The sequence below is a fragment of the Ambystoma mexicanum genome, chromosome 12 (genome assembly GCF_040938575.1).
Source record: "Ambystoma mexicanum isolate Mex_15411 chromosome 12, UKY_AmexF1_1, whole genome shotgun sequence".
Taxonomy (NCBI): Eukaryota; Metazoa; Chordata; class Amphibia; order Caudata; family Ambystomatidae; genus Ambystoma; species Ambystoma mexicanum.
Window position 1 is genome coordinate 995623691 of NC_090936.1, and position 20029 is coordinate 995643719.

At 45.6% G+C, this 20029-nt stretch overlaps 1 protein-coding gene across 10 annotated transcripts in view; it reads left to right on the plus strand.

Annotated features, from left to right (window-relative positions):
- SBF1 (SET binding factor 1) overlaps window positions 1-20029 on the plus strand; it is a 2512102-nt gene that overhangs the window by 458344 nt on the left and 2033729 nt on the right. For 6 of the 10 annotated variants that reach the window (XM_069629502.1, XM_069629505.1, XM_069629506.1 and 3 more), the window contains exon 6: window positions 13929-13952. The exons of the other annotated variants lie outside the window; for them this stretch is intronic. In XM_069629502.1, the coding sequence (XP_069485603.1) occupies window positions 13929-13952 (24 nt within the window). The remainder of the gene's footprint in view (window positions 1-13928; window positions 13953-20029) is intronic. 10 annotated transcript variants of the gene reach the window in all.

A 20029-nucleotide genomic window follows, 5' to 3' on the forward strand; every position in this document is an offset into this window, starting at 1 on the left:
GGTGTTATTTCTGGGAATCTGAGTTCATTGGTCCCTTCTCCCCTAGGCATTCAATGGGCATATAGTCCAATCCGTTCGACTATCCTGACCTGACTATGAGTGGTGGACATCTGGTCAGGGGATTCCTCCCATGGGACCCCTCACTGACTAGGAACTTAAGACTACGCTTTCCCTGGGAGGAAATCCATTTTTACTTGCTAACTGCATTACATTATTAAAAATGTAACTGTTAGCTTGGGCCAAGTACTGCTTTAGGAAACATTTGGACTTTCTCAACACTTGTCTGGGGTACTTGATTGAACTGGGTATATATTTAGCCAGACCAGGACTGATCCTTATAAGGTATATGATTGTTAGTGTGTTACCCCCTTTTCTTTGTATTATTGTAACTGCAACTGTGTAAACTGTAAAGTGGTGTGTAACCTTTTTGGGTTACCTAATATGTATAGGTGTACATGATTTAGTGTGTAGTTTGATGGACATTTAAGTGCATGTGTTTTTAATGTACAGTTTATTTTCATATAAAGCTGTCTGAACGTCCTGCTACTCGAGTTGCCACGTGTTGTTAATTTTACTTCTGCACCAACTCCCTGCCCCAGATCTACCAGGTTTAAGCATTACTGTCGAGTTTACATTATTCAGTGAATTTGGTTGGATACTAGTGTGAAAAGGTTTTGCAGTGCAACGAGGGTGGGCTCTCAGAACCCCATACTACTTTTGCACATCTATCATAAGCACCCTTGCCGCCTCCCTCTTCCCATCACACTAAACGTAGGTCTGAAGTTTTACCTCCTAACCAACAACCACTGCCCAGCCTTGCACACCCATTGTAAGCACACACCTCACCAAATACTGTCCAGATACTCATTACACCACACTCACCATCCCGGTCCACACGCCCCTACTTAATCATGCTTGTGGGGCAGACATTATCCGGAGTAACTGACTGGTATAATAAAGGTGGGACCCTGCCGGCAACATACACCAGCCTTAACACCATTATCTAAAAGCTGGCAGGCCCACAGAAACTGGGCTCTTCCTATCTGTACACATCAGCACATGCAACTCGTGTTGATCTCCCTCTTTAGCCACTAAACCTTTCCACACCTTGCTTGCCCCAGTGTCAATAGAGCACTGTGGCGAACCAGAAGGAACAATCTGACTAGAGATTAACATTTCAGGGGTGTTTATTTGAAATAAAGAGAAAATGCCTAGTAGTCCCTATGACTCAGGGATTGTCCGTGCCTAAAAACTAAGCTGATGGTGCCTGTCAGTTGTCCGAATCAAAATAGTCGACCGTCCGACACCTTAACTCTATCTGGCCCTACCACTTAGAAAAGCTTAACAGGAAAATGTTCAGATTAGTGGTCCTTCCACTCGGGCTTCTTCTGGTCAAAACTACTTGGTTTGCTCCCATGTACTGTCGCATCAGTCTCAACTGGGTTTTTTCATAGTTTATCTAAGCTTTTCAGTCCTCTCTTCAGGTTACTTATAACAAGTTTTAAGTCTTTACACAAATCCAATGGTTCCAATTCCTTAAAAGGCGAAATTAGTCTCAGTGCGATTCCACAAACTTAGACATTGTCATTCACGTTATTGATTTAGGATTAAGTAATTGAACCCTCCAGCCTCCCTATTTTCCAAGTGTTTAAAAATGTTGCTTATTTTTCATGGATCACCAAAGCCTTTGTAATACGCGATTTCTTTTATGTTTTAAGCTGAATGCATTAACAGGTTATTTTCAATTCTCTGAAATATGAACGAATCTGTTTTTTTATGACTCGTAAATCTGTATTTTTTGATAACTTGTATTAAATATTTGTAAAGGTGCATTATGCCAAATACAAATAATAAAAAAAGAAAAAAAGCCTTTAGGCCCTCAAATTTAATTGATTTAGCAGGGTCTACTGGTTGTCGGCCCATGTCCAGCAATCTGGTTTCTCATGCGTTCGTAACCCCTTTGGCTTCTCCAGTTCAATTTAGGATTGAGCAATTGAGCCATTCACAGTCCCTGTTTTCCAAATGTACTTCTTTTTTTCTAGGGCTCCATAAAGCCTTCTGGTCCTCTGACAGTGGTCAAAGAGGGTGGGAGCGGTTTGGAGCGGAGCTCCTCTACTAGTTTAACTGTTCGTATACTTTTATCAAGACACAAATACGTTTTTGATTAGCAGTTTGCTAATTAAAATGATCTTGATTGGCAAACAAACCCATTGGATTAGCAATGTTGTATTGATCTTTTTAGTGTCACCAGAAGTTATTTGTACCCAAGACATAAAATGAGCAATAATACATCAGTCGTGTACTGCTGAAGTAAGACTTTAGCGAGATGAGTCAGGCCTTGCAGATTCTTTAAAATTCTGCTCGACCTGAAGATAGAGTTATGCTTACCCAATAGGCCTAATGCACTCAACACATGGCAACGGATGACTTCACATTTAAATGAGCTTTCTGTAAAATGGTGCAGGTCACCAAAAACTCACTTTATTTTGGCGCACTGCTGCCACCCAGAGGCCAGCCATGCCTTGTATGTGACATTTATTGCAAACCAAATAAATGTTCAAAAGAAGTTTGAAACACCTGCAAATGGTACACACCTTTCAAAAAATCTACTTTAACTATTTGAGTGGGTGAGAAAACTTTGAGCTCTGAATGAGTGTCTGTAAAATTAAAAAGGTTAGCTGCATGAATGCACACAAATAATTAGATATGATAAAGAGGCTCTGAGAACAGTTTGGCCAGCTCTTTTAATCATAATTTGAGAGCAAAGCTGGCTCGGGAGGCTAACTACAGTAAATGGTAGTGCAGTAGATCTGTCGATTTTAAAAAACTGGATGGAACTATTGATCACTAAGTTGCATAAACATCCAGTTAGCTTTGTGCATTCATTCTGTAAAAGAAAATGAAGTAAGACACTAAGCAGAGAACTGGGCAAACTATGTGGAATTTTTTACTTGCCAGCCATCTCACTTCCAGGGTAGCAGGTAGAAAGCAACAGGGCGATAAGATAGAATATCAAGGAGTATGGTATCAGCTCATGGGTTGCGCACCAGTTGCCCAGAAGTATGCAACCAGCAAGTTAAAGTACTATGTTTGCCATTAAAAGCAATTGTGATCATATACTTTTTCAAAAGTGCTCACTCGTCAAAATGATGTATCATCCCCAACAAAATGAAATATAGTTTGACACCGAGATTTAGATACACTAACCTAAACTTTACTGTAAAGTATGAAGATGATGCAGTGTTTTACAGTATCAATACTGTAATTATGCATTATGTAACAACCTAAATTTGTAGAAATGGAATTGCACGACTGTCTTTAAAAAAATAAAATAAAGATAATACATGATGGTCTTTGCCAGACAGGATAAAGTTTGCTTAATAAAAGTATCATTCCAATTACTTCTGGTTTGCAATTATTTGAAAAATAAATACATGCTTATCACTCCCCCACAGGCCTATGGTTGAGATGATTACTGCTGCACTTTGTCTCCATTAGCCCCTTGGAACTTGCAGTGAACAGAGAAAAGAGACAATCAAGAGCCCTGGTGCAAGAGGGGATTGCAGGGTGAACTATGCTTTCATTGGATAGGGTAACTTAAATAGCTAGTTTTGCTAAACAAGTGGCAATTTGATCAGCAAGCCTACAGAATTGCATAACAAATTGCTACAAGTCACTGCTGATTTTATGCCTTGTTTTATTTTAAAAACAAACCGTTCCGGAATGGTTTAATTTTAAAATATAAATATAGGAATATGTTGAAACTTGCACTTCAGTGCAGTGCCCTGAATGTTCCCTTACATAGCAGGTGTGTTTGGGGGTTTGGGTTGTGCGTGGGAAGGTGAGTGGCGACAGCTCCAGCATAGTTCCACTACTTTTTTTCGTACACCTTGATCACTGCCCTCTGATTTACTTAACTCTGCAGAGTCTCTTGGGCATTTGCCTGTGTCCAGCAATATGGTTTCTCTGGTCTCCGTAACACTTTTGGTTTCTCCAGCTTCTTGTCTCACTCTCTGTAGTTACGCTCCTTTTTGCTTTCAGGGTTGCTTAACTCAAGGACGTAACCGTCCATCCCTCTTCCCGGGTGTTCGCTTCTTGGGAGCGCCTGGCCGGTTCGGCAATCATTACACTTATCGCACGGAGACCGGGGATTTGGTTTTCCTGTTGTAGCCTGTTCTCAACGTCGTTTCACGGGCCCCAAGCCCTCCATGGCTGCTTTGTGGACTCTCCACCAGGCGAAATGGTCTCTCCCTCTCGTCCCTGTCCCTGTTTTGGTGTTGTCGTCCTTCACAATGCCAGCCTTCTGGTGTCTTTCTCATGTTCTACTCCCTCTCCATACTACCGCTGGCTTTGCGGTGTAGCACGTAGGATTCTTCTCGCTCCATTTCAGCTTCCTTATTTCTATATTATTGCTGCTGCTGTATTCCCTCGGGGCTTGTTGATCTCCATCAGCTGTTGACTTAACGAATATCCTAGCCTTGTTTTCAGCCAAATATCTGTGAATAATATTAGTCTTTTGGGTATACCAATCCACAGCAATAATCAGTCTTTTCTATTTCCATATTGGCAGACAGTTCTTTTTAGGGAGTTCCCGGTAGGAATGGGAGTCCTTGTCCCATAGAGATGAGTCTCTCCCAGTGAGGTCCCACTTTCTAAGACCCCTAGGGAGGGTACTTGCTTAGCGGATTCACCTCTTGCCTCAAAGGGGGTGACTTCCACTGGAAACGGGGACAAATTGTCCAGATTCGTCACAGCACCCTAAAATGGCAGTTCTTTATACCGTGGCAGTCACCATCGTAGTGGTCCAACAGTGCAGAGGCTTGTCTTTAGAGTGGCATATTGTGTTGCGGACGGGTATGACCCTGGTCTGCAAGGGAAAAGAAAAGGGCATCGGGGGAGGGGACAAAGGTATGGATGGAATTTATGATGCTTTGCATGCCTTAAGCATGCTTGTTTGACCATTAGGCATTTTACCATTATTTGGCAGACGCCAGAGATTGAACTATGGGATTGCTGTGCCGACTGTCAGATGAGCAGGGCTCAGAGTGGACACTGCAAGGCGAATGGTGAACACACAGGGGGATAGAAATCTGAGTGTAAGAGTAGCATGGCCACTTATTGTTGCATGTGTATATAGGGGGAGGGAAAAGTGTAATATTCTGATTAATTTGGTCTGACCGTCTTATTTGCTGCACAGCTCGCATTCTTGGATGAAGGGCTACATGCGTTGCATGACTCGCCACATAAGGCTGTGATCTGTTTGAATAGCGCTTTGTGCCACATTAAAGGCCACCTCACAACTTTTAGGGTGAAAAGCAGGGAGGGAGGGAGAGTAAAGGCCAATAATACAAGCGCCAGTGCAGCCAACGGTTGCATTGGACGAGCTTTCTACCCTGAACGGCTAGTTGTATAGTAGGGGGCTAAGTATGTGACCCTGAAAAGGCTTACATGTTGAGGGCCTTTCAGTATGTAGGTTTCCTGCACATAATAGACCCCAGAAGCTGCTACCCAAGCAATCATTTGACCCTGCCGGAAAGCCTTTGTGAATTCCTGGGATGTAATGGAGACTTGAAATCCATTGCTGCAAAAAGGAAAGGCCCAGAAACCAAGCATTCTCTGCCTATGCCCCAAGACTATGGAACCTCATCCCTGTTAGCATCAGACTCGGCCCCACACTCGTACAATTCAGAAAATAATTCAAGACCCACCTCTTCAAGGAATCTTTCCGCCTCAACACCTAGGCCATCACATTGCCCCTCATACCACCTGAATTACTAGACGCTGCCCGCCCCTCGCCGTCATCCGGTACAGCAGTACCCCTCCTCTGTGCCTCTCTGCATCCTACCCCTGCTGTATATCAGTTCTGTTACCTCCGAAAAGTGCTCCATTATGCATCTGTATTGTATACCTCTATAAAGTGCTCTGTTGCTTCTCAAAGCTAGGTCAAGCTCAATAAATATCATACTAATAATAATAACAAAGGACTGCCGGGCTGGATGCAGGAGGGCCCATCTAGGACAAACCAATGTGAAGGTATAGGTCGGGATACCCCACAAAGTAGAATGTACTTAAGTGCAACAGCAATAATGTTTCCAGCAGTGGACCCCAATGTTTGTTCCAGGGGTCTGCATGGTGTACAGAATGCTGCAGCACCGTAGGATTCAGCTGTTACCACTCATTAGAGGGATGGATTCCCCTGGATGGTGAGAGTAGCAGAGCATTGCTTTGAAAAAAGAAATACAGACCAAAGGCTTTGAAGAAGAGTATTCAGCACATCCTTTCCAGTGTCTCAGATGCAATTAAGGTTCTGCGGAATGGCCAGCACTACTCCATTCATACACCCTTCAAAGTTTTTGCAATTCAATTGGGATTGGCTATCCAAACTCCACTTTCGAGGGGATTGGGTCCTCCGATGTATTCCATATCTATGACATGTAATCACCACTGCTGTGCTGCTTCGGAAAATATTCAGCTCCTGCGTCGATGACGTCGATACGCCACCCACGAGGACCTCCGATGGCTGACGTCACTGGATGTTATAAGTAGGATGCACGACGCCTCAGTTCTGTTTTTTCCGTGAACCTTTTCGCTTCGGAGATCTCGGCGCGCCTCGACTCTTTGGAGTTTCTGTTCTTTCTCGGTTACTCAAACCTGTTGGTATTGTGAAGAATTTCTTTGTGAAGATGTCTACCTCGTCTTCCACCCCGCGTCCGGGCTTTAAGAAGTGCGGGGACTGTGGGTCCAAGATGTCGGTGACGGACTCGCATGATGCCTGCCTCTGGTGCCTCGGGGAGGCCCATGACACGGATGACTGTTGATTGCCAGTCGCTCACGTCCAAAGCCTTGCGGGAGCGCAAGAAGTTGTTGTCGGTAGGTAAGGTGTTCAAGCCACGGAAGTCGAGGTCTGCAAGGCTTTCGACAGACGATTTGAGGGGCGACTCTCTGCATTGTCATCGGAAGTCCAGTGAGTCTCGGTCCCGGAGTCGGTCCTGCCATTCCTGCCTCTTCGAGGCACTCCCAGAAGCGCCGTCATCGGTCGCCTTCCCCGTCCTCATCCGAGGACTCCGCCCGTCGGCGGGTCGCTTATCCCACCAAGCATGCAACACCAGAGGAATGGGCTTCCTTTGGGAAGAAAATGTTAGCGATTCTCGAATCGCAGGGCACTGGTCCGTCCGCGCCTCTGAGTGGGGTCGGTCGTGATCGGTCGAGAGACACCGCTCGCACGCCTTTGGGCTCGGGTGGTCGGCACAATTCGCGGGAGAGGTTCCACTCGGACAAGGGGAATCGTTCTAGTCATGCCCGTTCCATGTCCCGGTCCTCGACGCGCTCGAGATCGTGTGCACCTGTGGTGTCTTCGAGGAAGACGTTGATGCCGGTGGCGCCGAGGTCGTCGATGGACTCTCTCGAGGCTCTGCCTCAGAGGAAGTCGTTGATGCCATCAGCGCCCAAGCTGTCGAAAGACACGCTCAGGGCCCCGCCCTTGGGGCCTGTGTCGAAGCCGTCAATGCTGTCGGCGCCGCGCTCGACGTCGACGCTGATTCAATCGATGTCTACGCCGTTTCACTCGACGCCTTTTGAGGCTGTGGTGTCGGAGGTACCCCGTGGCATGGGGGAACCCCCTAGAAAGGCTCTGGCCAAGGTCAAGCATGGCTTTGTTCCACATTCTATGCCTTCTTACTGCCATCTTGAGTTTATTTTAGAGGTGGATGAGGGCTCTGATGATGGCATGGTTCCTGATCCGGAGCCAGACGAGATTCTCTCGGGCCCTAGCCAAATTGAGGACCCGCGGCAGTCCCTGCACGATGACAGTGGGCTGGACACCTCTCCGGAGGTGGAGATTTCTAGGCCTGAGCTGGCACTCATGCGAACGCCTCGTTCCGGCGCCTTATGTCCAGGGTCACCGAGTACTTGGGATGGTCTGCACCCCCCAGGGGATTTTCTTCAGGATGACCTTACGGATATCCTCGACCAAGGTCCACCAACTGACCCGGTACTGCCATTCCATATGGCTCTACAGAGGAGGGTGGCAGCGGCTTGGACTGCTCCGGAGAGTCTCCCGGCAGTGGTCAAGTCTTTGCCGCGACAATACCACCCAGCCAGTAGTGACCCCTGCTACTTGACCAAGCACCCCACTCCGGAGAGTTTGGTTGTGCAGGTGGCTACGCCCCGGCAAAGCAGGCATTGTATCCTACCATCCTTCCTGATAGGGACGACAAGCGTTTTGACGGCTGGGCAAAGAAAGTATTTGCTTCAGGGGGTATGGCGCTTCAGTCGGCCAACTCCGTATGTGCCTTGTCGTGTTTCACGCACACTCTGTGGAACTGTTTCCTTAGCGGCTGAACATATTCCCGAAGCGGACGAACGGGATGGTTTCCTTGCCATGGTTCAGGATGGCAAGGATGCCATGTGCGAGGCCGTTCAGTCGGGGTTGGACATGGAAGATTGCGTCAGCCGGTCAATGGCGGCGAGCACCGTAATATGCAGGTTTGCGTGGTTGCGGAAGTCGGGGTTTGCTCCTGATGTGCAGTCCCGGTTCCTCAACATGCCCTTTGACAGGGAACATCTTTTTGGCAGCAAGGCTGACTAGAGTCTTGAGAGGTTGCAGACCTCAAAAGCTGCAGCGAAGTCGTTTGGCGCTGCAGTTCGCCAACCTCTGCCTTTTCGTCCTAGGGGGACAGCAATGGAGGGGAGGTTCCTTTTGTTATTACTTATCCCTTGGTAAAGTGAGAGGAGCTGCCAGTCAAAGGGGCCACCGTAGGAGTGCCAGAGGTGGAAAACAAGGTACTCAAGGTGCCAAGGCCACTCGGGCTGTTGCCTCTTTGCCCTCAGGCAACGCCGCAGCTGCTTCAGCTCAGTCATGAGACCACGTCCCATGGTTTGCTGGTTGGGGGAAGGCTGGCGCAGCATCTTGCAGAGTGGTGCGCCATTACTTCAGATGTGTGGGTTCTGGAGATCATAACCCAGGGCTACTGTCTTCCTTTCCGGCAGAGGCCTAAAGACAATCCACCGGGGAATCTCTTTGAAGAGTCTGGATCCGCTTCTTGCGCAGGAAATTCAATCCCTGCTGGAGAAAGTTGCAGTAGAACTGGTGCCTGTAGCGCAGAGGAACAAGGGATGGTATTCCCCTTATTTTTTGATTTCCAAGCAAGACAGAGATTGAGACCCATCATGGACTTGCACGGTTTGAACAAACTCCTCAGGAAGGACAGGTTCAAGATGGTTAATCTCTCAAGTCCTCAGGCTCTTCAACTTCAGGACTGTTTGGTGTCTCTCAACCTCACGGATGCTTATTTTCATGTGCCGATAGATCCAAAAAACAAGAAGTTCCTGAGGCTCGCGGATTGACCTCCGCCCGAGGGTCTTCACCAAGCTCATGGTAGTGGTGGCAGCACACCTCAAGAAAGGGGGGATTCACGTCTACCCCTACCTGGACTATTGGTTGATCAGGGCGCGTTCTCCCGAGCAAGTCCTGGATCATCTGTCAGTCACCTGCCACTCCCTCCACAAGCTGGGCTTCTCCCTCAACTTGAAGTCCCATTTGACATCCGCTCAGAGGCTCCAGTACATCGGAGCAGTGCTCGATACTTCCCTGGGGCAGTGTTTTCCTCCCCAGGTGAGGGCTCATCACATTCAGCAGATGGTGCACAAGTTTCAGCTTGCCCAGAGCCTCCCAGCGTTCGAGTTCTTGAGATTGCTCGGCCTCATGGCATCCTTCATTCTTCTGGTGCCAGTGGCGAGGTTGCGATGAGATCTTTGAAATGGGCACTCAAGCTCCAGTGGTCTCAGTCCTCCGGCAGGTTGTCGGGCCCTGTTCTGGTGCCGTCCTCGGTCGCCCAGGACCTTCTGTGGTGGGCTGTTGAAGACAATCTGATGAAGGGGGCTCCATTTTGGCTACCCTGGCCGGAGGTGAAGATCGTGACGGATGCATCCCTCACGGGATGGGGAGCTCATGCCAACGAGTTGACAGTCAGCAGTCATTGGTCTCCGTCGGAGTCCAGACTCCATATCAATCTGTTGGAGCTGAGGGCCGTCAGGCTAGCCCTGAAGGCTTTTCTGCCGACTGTGCGAGGGAAGAATGTCCTGATCCTGACGGACAACACGGTGGCCATGCACTACCTCAACAAAAAGGGGGGGGGCAGGGTCACTTCCTCTGTGCAGGGTGGCGATGCAGCTCTGGTTCTGGGCATTTCAGCAGGAAGTTTTCATCTCGGCAGTTCATCTGGCCGGAGAAGAAAACGAGACGGCGGATGCTCTGAGCAGACACAGCACGATCTCTCATGAGGGGAGTTGGCTCAGGAGATTCTCCTGGAGATCTTCGCCCTTTGGAGGACCCCTCAAGTGGATATCTTCCCCTCCAGTGTCAACCGGAAGTGCGAGAGGTTCTGCTCGCGGGAATTTCCTCAAAAAGGAGCCTTAGGAGACGCGTTCGTTGTGGAGTGGTAATTCCCACTGCTGTATGCATTTCCTCCAGTCCCCGTCATCCCGCAAGTACTGCAGAGGTTCCCGGATGATCCTCATTGCTCCGGCGGGGGCCAGGAGGACGTGGTACCCGGACCTTCTCGACTTGTCCATCTGCCCTCCACGTCGTTTTCCCAACCGAGACAATCTACTCTCATGGGAGGGGGGGGTCAGGTTCTCCATCCAGAGGTCAGATCCCTCAACCTTCACGCTTGGTTTCTGAAAGGTTGAGGTATAAGGATTGGGACCTCCCTGAAGACGTGATGGACGTGTTGCTCTCGGCCAGACGGCCCACAACAAAGTCCCTGTACCGTTGCCGTAAGTTCTGCGACTGGTGCAGGGTTAAGAATGTGGATCCTTTTGCATGCGACATTCCCATGGTTCTGTTTTTTTTGCTTTCTTTGGCCCACAGGGGCTTGCAAGTGGGTACCGTTAAATATGCACAGTGCTGCCAGGTTAACCTTTAAGCGCTCGTCTGAAGAGTGTTCCTATTTTAAAATTTCTTTAATTTCTCAGTTTCTGAAAGGGCTCACTAATGTGTTCCCTCCGTCACCTTTCCAGGTGCCCGGTTGGGATTTGAACCTTGTTCTCAAGTTTCTGATGGGTGCTCTGTTTCAGCCTTTGCATTCACGCCGTTTGAGACTGTTAACTCTTAAAACTGTATTTTTGGTTGAGGTCACTTCCGCTCGCAGAGTGAGTGAGTTACAGGCACTTTCAGTTAAGCCACCCTTCACTGTGTTTCATAAGGACAGGGTTGTCCTTAGAGTTTGTCCTTCCTTTCCTCCAAGGTGGTGTCGGAATTTCATTTAGGCCAGAAGGTGGTTCTTCCGGCGTTTTATCCTTCTCCACATCCTGGTAAGGAAGAGGAGAGGCTCCATAAGCTTGATCGTAGGAGAGTGTTAAGCTTTTAGATTTCACGCATGTCCTTGGTCAGAGTGGACGATCATCTCTTCATTGGTTACGCTGGAAAGCGTTTGGGACAAGCTGTGACGAAACAGACTGTCGCGCTGGATTATTTTGGCTATCTTTGAGTGTTACCGCTTGGCGGGTAAGGACCCACCGGTCGGCTTGCAGGCACATTCTACCAGGGGTATGGCTGCCTCTACTGCCCTACAGAGGGGTTTCCTATTTGTAACATCTGTGATGCAGCCACCTGGGCTTCGGTACATACTTTTGTACGTCACTACTGCCTCGATTCCATCCGTGGGCAGGATCTGACCTTTGGCAAGGCGGTCCTTTACTCCACAATTTGATTGGGCATTCTAAATTTCTGTTTTCTAAATTCTATTCCCACCTCCTTGCATTGGTACTGCTTTGGGAGTCTGTCATAGATATGGAATACGTCGGAGGACCCAATCCCCTCGAAGAACAAGTTACTCTTACCTGGTAACGTTCTTTTGATTGGATGGTCCGACGACGTATTCCATATCGCTCCCACCCTGCCCCGCTACAGAATTTTTTATGCAATTGCAGCTTACGTTTCCACAAGGCTTTGTGTGTCAGACTGGCAGAAGATCGGTGCCGCATGTTCTGGGAAAAATCTACAACTGAGGCTACAGGCGTCGTGTGTCCTACTTATATCATCCAGTGACGTCGGCTGTCGGAGGAGGTCCTCGAGGGCGGCGTATCGACGTCATCGACGCAGACGTCAAAGATTTTCGGAAGCAGCACTGCTGTGGTGATTACATGGCATACATGTGGAATACGTCGTCAGACCATCCCATCGAAAGAACGTTACCAGGTAAGAGAGCAACTTGTTGTTTGCAGGTGCAAAGCAGGGATGAAGATTGAGGTACCTGGGAGGCCCACAAACTGTCAGAATGGGATGCCACTAACACAAAAGACCCTTTCTGTAGGGCAGAACCCACTATAGTGGCAGTTTCCGACAGTATAACACTCAAAGAATGTAATGCGAGATTGCCCCCGGGTGGTAGTGGTGCATGGTACAAATCAACATACCATGAGGACCTATCTGATTGCACACTTACACAAAAGGGTTGCCACACAATTGGCTAGTGAGACCTGATCATGTTGACCCATTTCTATTGGAAAGAAGATAATTTGTCTCCACATGCATTTCTTGACTGCATACTGCTAAACTGACTCAATGCTGGAAGGTTTTCCAATATTTAGTCAGAATACTAGTGCTTAAGCGACCCATACCAAATCAGTCCTCACATATTCAGGAGGTATGTATGTCCTAAGTGCACTAAAGTGGTTAAATGAACAAGTATTAATAGTAAGGCAGGGATGTGAGTTGCCTGACTATGGCTCCATATATCACTCATACCCTAAGCACTTTTAGCCATGTTGATGTCCATCAGCAGAGTGATGGCACATACTCCACACAGAGAGCAGTAGACACATGCCACTCCTGCAATCTGAATCCTTCAGATCTGGTCTTTGCCTCGTTCAAAACCCACAAGCATCAAGACGATCACGGTTTACCCATAGATTGAGATTCACAATTTTGAACAGCTATGTTTCTGTAACTTCATAGTTGCAACGCTTGGAGGTGCCAGGTTGTCGAGTCCATGAGATTCTGTGGACCTGACCAAAAACAAAAAAGTTCTCTGGTTCATTGTTTGAGATTAAAATCTGTATAAAATTCCCAGAATTCTTTAACTTTCCACTCTCCACTATCAAACTTTGGTAGAGCTTCTTTTTTCCTGTACACAATTTATGGTTCATACTGAATCCTGAAACCTGATTTTGAATGATTGACAGTGCACCAATATTTATCGTTGCCTTAATGTTTATAGACATGCGTATACAATTTCTACCTTAATGTAGTTTGAAGAAAATTTGTAGAACTAATGTAATGGTGAGCTCATAGTACATGGCTAGGAATTCCTAAAATCTGTGCCAAGTGACAACTGGGAGTATTTTGATTGGCAGCTCCATGGCTGACTAAAATGATCTTCAAGATGGAGAAGGTCAGGGGGGGGGTTGAGAGTTGTTTGGAAGGGATTATGATAGGTTATCCTCTAATACTGGAGAATGAATGTTCTTTGTGTATGTCTTAAATGTGATTTGTCTTTTAATTGTATACATCGTATATATTCTTGTTGTGCGCCCCGTTGTCGGGTAGTTGTGTGGGATTTACTGGTTTCATTATATGTGCATTGCTTAATTGATTTGGTGCATTTATGCAATGCCCACTGTTTACATTCTTAAAAGATGATGGTCCTAATCAACAGAATGTTTGTAATCTTTTAACTTAGGATATGCCTTTATAATTTCGAATGACTTTAACAAAATATCCTTGCATTGTGTGCAGGAGTCTTGTTCTCATTGTGTGCACTAATCCATGTGCATATGTGTAAACGTTAGTATAGGAGTGCTGCTTTATGTTGCGGTTTCGATTGGCGCATGTATTTATGTCCCTGCAATATATTCTGTTTGTCTTTTTTTCTCCCCTTTGCCTCTCATGTCCCCCTCTCACTGTCTGTTGTTTGTTTCTAATCCAGCTGGATGCAGATGACGAAGGAGCGGTATGGACACCTTTATTCTCCTCTCCTATTAGTTTTCTAGACCTCTTCCTGTCAAATTGTCATTATTTTGCTTAGCTTACAGTAGCTTCAGTTTGTAACATTATGAAACAGTTTTGTGCATGCAGCACTCTGTGGTTATTTTAGCGCTGGCAACCTCACCTGGTTAAAGACTGGTGCACCCATCACTGGACGGCCTTTGAGCCCCTGATATTCCTCTATTAATATGCAGTGTACATTTAGCTTTTTGAGAGCTTGTTTAGCAACCTGATGGGGAAGTACCCCAGAAATGTTAAGAAATGGAACTGTATGGTTAATGAGAAATTAATTTTGACTGGTGAGCGAGAAGCAGATGCTAGGATTTTCTACCCAATACCGGTGCCTAGTGAGACATGTGTAGAAGCTGGGATGTGGTGACAGTTGACCGAGTGACACTACGAGGAAATAAAATGAGGGTGATGGGGATCTTCAGAGGTGAAAGATGAAGCAAGCTTGGGTGCGCTGGTCGGTGAGAGAGAGAGGTACAATCTATGAGGAGACCTGAGGTGCAAGTTCAGAAATGTCCATGAGAGATGCGATAAGTAGAGGTGTCATGAAAAACCTGAAATATGGGAGAATTGTCAGGAAAGGGAGGTACACATTTTGGAGAATTGGTGATAGAGGAGTGAGGATGAATGTACAATGAAGCAGGTGCGGGCTAATAAGATGTCTCACAGGAGTAGGATATGAAAAGCTGAAGGCACTTTCAGGAAATGGCTCTGGTTTGTGAACACGTGTCCCATACTTGTTTTAAACCCCCATTTCTTTTAAATTGAACAGCATTAAATCGCACTAAAATGAAATGGTGACCCCCTAAGGTCTGGAAATGTGTATATTTGCTAAAATGCCAAATATATTCTTAGCTTTAGGAACTGCAAAGTTTCATACTGACATCCCTTCCTTCAGTGTCTAAAACTCGTGAAATTTGAATGGGTAGGGAAATCATAGGGAGTTGAACATATGGACGAATGGAAGCGTTTTACAAAATAATAAAAATTGAGTTTTGAAGTATTGAATGATGGAAAGTGTGGGGAGGGCAGCTAAGTGTTATTGAAAAGTGTTTAAAAGAGGGGCAAATGTGTTAGATCAGTCATAGCTCCCATTTCTATTTGTCAGGGGAATTGCGTTTTAAAAGTCCTGTCAACTTCCTTGGGGCTTATGCACTTTTCACCCTGTTTCTAGTCATCTGCGTACTATCCCCTAACCCACTGGGTTGTATGGGTTCTCTTTGGGTTATATGTAGGCACCTGGCATATATTTACCCTGTCATTACTATGCCTAATTCAACAGGAAAAGTTCAAATAACCATTTGGACTTCTTGGCTCTCCAGTAAACAAGCTGCCCATGGATGTTTACAGCTTTGTGCTTAACATAACTGTTACTGTTGGGTGTTCCATGGCAGAGCCCTGGGTTTAGTTTCATAGTCTTTGACCGTGTTTATATGTACATGTATTTTAAATGCAGTCTTTCAGAAAGGCAGACATTTAAAGTATTTGTATTTTATCGAATTCATGTAGCGCCAGACTCCAAAGCGCTTTACAAAGAGTAACAATGGTACAAAACAATGAAAATCAAATGGTTCAATGAAATGTAGGCAGACAACTTATTCCTTGAGATGAGAGCGAGCCAAGACAGAAGGAAGAGGGAGGGTTGGGGGGGCACGGACGGACGAGTGCACCAATATAAAGGTACCAACAAGGTGGAAGAACGAACACTCTATCGAGCTTAATGAGGGTGAGGGACAGTAAGAGGTTGTGATCGAAGTGAGCCACGTGAAGAGTGCAAGAAAATCCGAGGAGAGCTGAATAGCAACGTCATGGAGGCTTTCAAACACCAATCAAAGAGCTTTAAATAATCGAGATTCAAAGGGACAGCCAGTAAAGCCAAATAAATGGAATCGCGTGGAGAGAGTTTAAAAAGATGACTGATAGGAGGATAGCTCATGGGGCAAAGTGCTCGCCTTGGAAGCAAAACGACATGGATCACCACAGGTTCGATGCCCGGGTCCGCGCTTAGGAACCTCTGGGTATTAAGCACTTTATAAATAACCGATCATATATCATATAGGAATTATAAATAGTGTGACAAAGTGCTAGCTGGAAGACTTAAATGAAGACTAGAACAATGAGTTGTGAGAGATGTGAGATGATAGTTGTATATTGTTTGCGTGAAGTAAAAGAAACCAGCCCTCCCATGTTGAAAAGCTGGAAACGACGGGAGCCGGCAATGTAAGAAATATGAATAGAAAATAACTTCGAGATTATGAACGGCAAATAAAATTGGAACACTAGAACAATGGAAGGTAATAGAAGATGGGGGTAGAGGCGAAGTAACAGTCAAAGCAGGAAAGAGAACCTCAGGCTTGGATGGATTCAGAAATGAACAGACATCCAAGATTGGACTGTTTTGGCGACCAGCCAAAGGGTTGAATGTATACAGTCAGAAAAAGAAGAAAAACACAGAGGAATCAGAGTGCCATCGACCTAAAAGTGATGTGAACGACCAAAGGGTGAAATAGTGAAGGCATAGAGGAATAGTATAAAGTGAAAAATGAAGATCCCTGGGGTACACCATATAGAATCGGGTACACAAGAGGATTTTGCTGCCCAAGAAACAGAGGTAAGTACGATTATAAAGATAGGAACAAAACCAGGCTATTTCCGGAACCCTTATAACCATGAGAAAAAAGACAAAAGGATAGAATGATCAACAGTGTTAAAGGCTGCTGATAGACCGTGAAGCATACGCAAGGAAGATTGTTTACAGTAGCAGGCAGAAAGTTGGAGACCAAGAAGAGCCATTTCCTTTGAATGAAAGTTGAAAACCAGATAGATCGAGTGGGAGGAGAACATAGTTAAGATTAACAGGGACCTGAGACAAAACAGTGAATTCACTGAAGAAGCTTAGAAAAAACATAAGCAGGGAGCTAGGACGATGGTTCAACCGCAAGGAAGAGGCATGTTTAATGACTGAGGCAAATATCAATGTGCATTTCGAAGGATTAAAAAATGCAGTCAAATAAGGGAAAAATAAAATAATAGACTTTAGGAATTTGAAAGGAGGGTAAGGGAACAGTGGGAGGATGAACCTTTAAAAGAATGTAGGCAGACTCTATCAAAAGGAGGGGAGAAGTAGGACATAACACAAGAAGGGTGTCGGTGAGACGTAGGGCTAGAGCACCGGTCTGCAAGCTTTGGCTCTCCAGTGGATTTGGACTTCAATTCCCACAATCCCTTGTCATTGACTGATGGCTTTGGATGATGGGAGTTGTAGTCCAAAAGTGAAGAGCTAAAGGTTGCAGACCCCTGGGCTAGAGGATGAGGAAGAGCTGGAGGAGCTTAGAGGTGTCACCATAGAAGAAAAATAGGAAGCCAAATCCGAAGCTGAAAGAGAAGATAATGCATGAACATTGGAGGGAGGAGAAAGAATACAATTTAGGGTTAGAATCTGAAGGGGACATTTGGGATTAGAGGGGAGAGAATCTAGAAGATTGGTATAATCATAAGTGGTGTAAAGAGATGTTAAGACAAACATCAAAAGAGATTGTGTTTGCCTCCACTGACGAATGATGCAGTGAGTGGAGCGCTGTCATCCATAATTGTGGTGGTTTGTGAAAGACTAAGCAGGATAAAGAGTCAACAGTATCCAACAAACCAGAGGTAAGAAGAGAGGTAGCGGTCTTCCGTTAAGAGGGAGAAGTGTCTAACAAAGGGAGGGAGGAGTTAAGTGTAGCAATAAATGTTGGTGCCTTGAAAGTGTTGAAGGTCGTGCTATAGAAAGGTAAATGGAGAGGGTTGATGGGAAAAGAAAGAAAAGGACGTAGTGATCTGAAGAATACATTGGGTAGGCAAAAACAATGGAGGTGCTCAGGACAGTACTGAGTAGACAAAATTAAGTCTAGTGAAGAACATAGACCTGAGAGGGCGTACTGGAGGTATGCAAAAGATTATACAAATCAAGAATAGCAGAAAGGAATAGAGGAGCGGCAAGATGAAGATTGAAATCACCTAAAAGAATAAGAGTCAGAAGGTAGAAGGAAAGATAGTGTTGAGGCTTTCACAGAAAGTTCTTACAGGGTCAGGGGGGCAGATAGATTATTTTAAAAAAGCTAGAGTAAGGCTTAGAAAAAGAGTACTGACTTTCATAGCAAGAAAATACAGGAAGATTAGGTGGAGAAATGAGATACAAGAATGTATAAAGAATTCCTACCCCACTACACCCAAATAGGCAAGGGGTATGAGAGAAGGAAGAAGCTGATGAAGAGCAGGCTGCTACGCGGGACAGCCAAGTTATGAGGGTTAAGACATGTTTCTGTAAGACACAGGAACTGTATTTGAAAGCAACAAAAAGATGCCGAACACGTAGGCTTTATTACAGAGCCAACACACATGCAACAGAGATACATTCATTGTGGAAGACCGGTCAGTAAGCCTGGGTTAAATCAAAGTATCAGGATTACTTGACTGGTAAAAAAGCACATAAGTGGGAAAGACTAATGTTTTACATTTTATCCGGAAAAACAGGGTAGAGAAACAAAATGAGAAAAAGCAACGTAGTAATGAAGATGATGCAAGAAATAACACGGGTATCTTAATAATGAGAAGCCCAGTAAACCGAAGAGCACTAGCATAAGAGAGGGCTTGAGTCGGAAATAAGCTGCAGCACGTGGAAGTAAGATGGAAACATGTGGCACAGTTGTGTAGACAAATAGGAAAGGACAACCTAGAAAAGAATAGGAACAAGCAGATAAGATGGAGAAAGAACATTACTACTTGCTACGCACAACCACAGATGAGAGTAGGGGACTATAGTAAATAATATAGTCCTGGTAGTTTAGCATTGCAATGCACAGTTGTAACTATTGTTTGGGGAAGGGGGGAGAGGGGTAGCATTAAGCTTGCTGAGAGTAAGGGGGACGTGGGTGGGAAGGGGATGAAGAGGGTCTGGAGGTATATGGGGATATTGGTTTGATTTTATATGATCTTATCCAGGGTCCTAGAGTGGTCATTTAGCATTGCGCATTCCCTGTTTGTTCCGCTACATGTTTGCCTCTGTAAATACCACTGCTCCATGTGAGCCTTCAAACTGGTATACCTACCTTCTTAGGCTTTAAAGAATGCATTGTTGTTTCGAATACGCCTTTGTAGGTACTCTGCATTCCTTCTCTGGGTTTGTATCAATGCTTCCAAAATGTATCTCTGTAGGTCTGGGTGTGTCCTGCAATGCTTCACTTGGGCCTCTTTACAAGTGACAAATTGCCTCTTATTGATTTGCGTGCTTTGCTGTGTTTTTTAGGCCTGTCTGCGTGCTCCCTTAGCTTGTGCTGTGGGCTTGGGTGCACCAGCTATATCGGACAACCCTGTATGCATACACACTTGCCCTTTCTGGACTTATTTCCCCCCTGGAACTGTAAACGTAACTGGTGTAGTTTTAGAGCACATGCTCACCCCGATTTTTGGGTGGGGGGATCTTGACACTACAGATGTTTATTGCTATGCCACTCAATGTACTCATTATCACCTGGCGAGGTTTGAACCCGTGACCACGAGGACAAACTCAAATTTCGGTGGCAGATGCATTAGTCTTTTGCTTGCACTCACACTGCACTGTTTCTAATTCGATTGCTTTCCATAATATCTTCAAATCCAGCACATGGCTCTGGATTTCATGTGGTGTGCCATTAACTATATTTTGAGGCAGGAGTGGAAGGGTTATTGCTACCTCTATCTACATCCTCTTGTGCGGTGGCTTGTTGGAAAGTGCCTTCTTACAACAGAACTATAGTGCCAGGCTAACGATCCTATGCAAGCATATTCTGTCAATAAGCTCCTGTGAATATCAGTGTCTTAGTAGTTGATGTCCAGTTTTCATGTAGTATTGATACCTCGATATGTGTCATTTAGAAGTGCTTCCAATTTTTCACTTATAAAGCAGAGATATGTGGAAATGAGTCTCCCAGGATCATAAATTCCTTTTCAAGTGAGAAGGCTGCCTTTTGAGCCTAGGTATCAGTGTTCGTCATTTTAGCTACTAGGCATCAA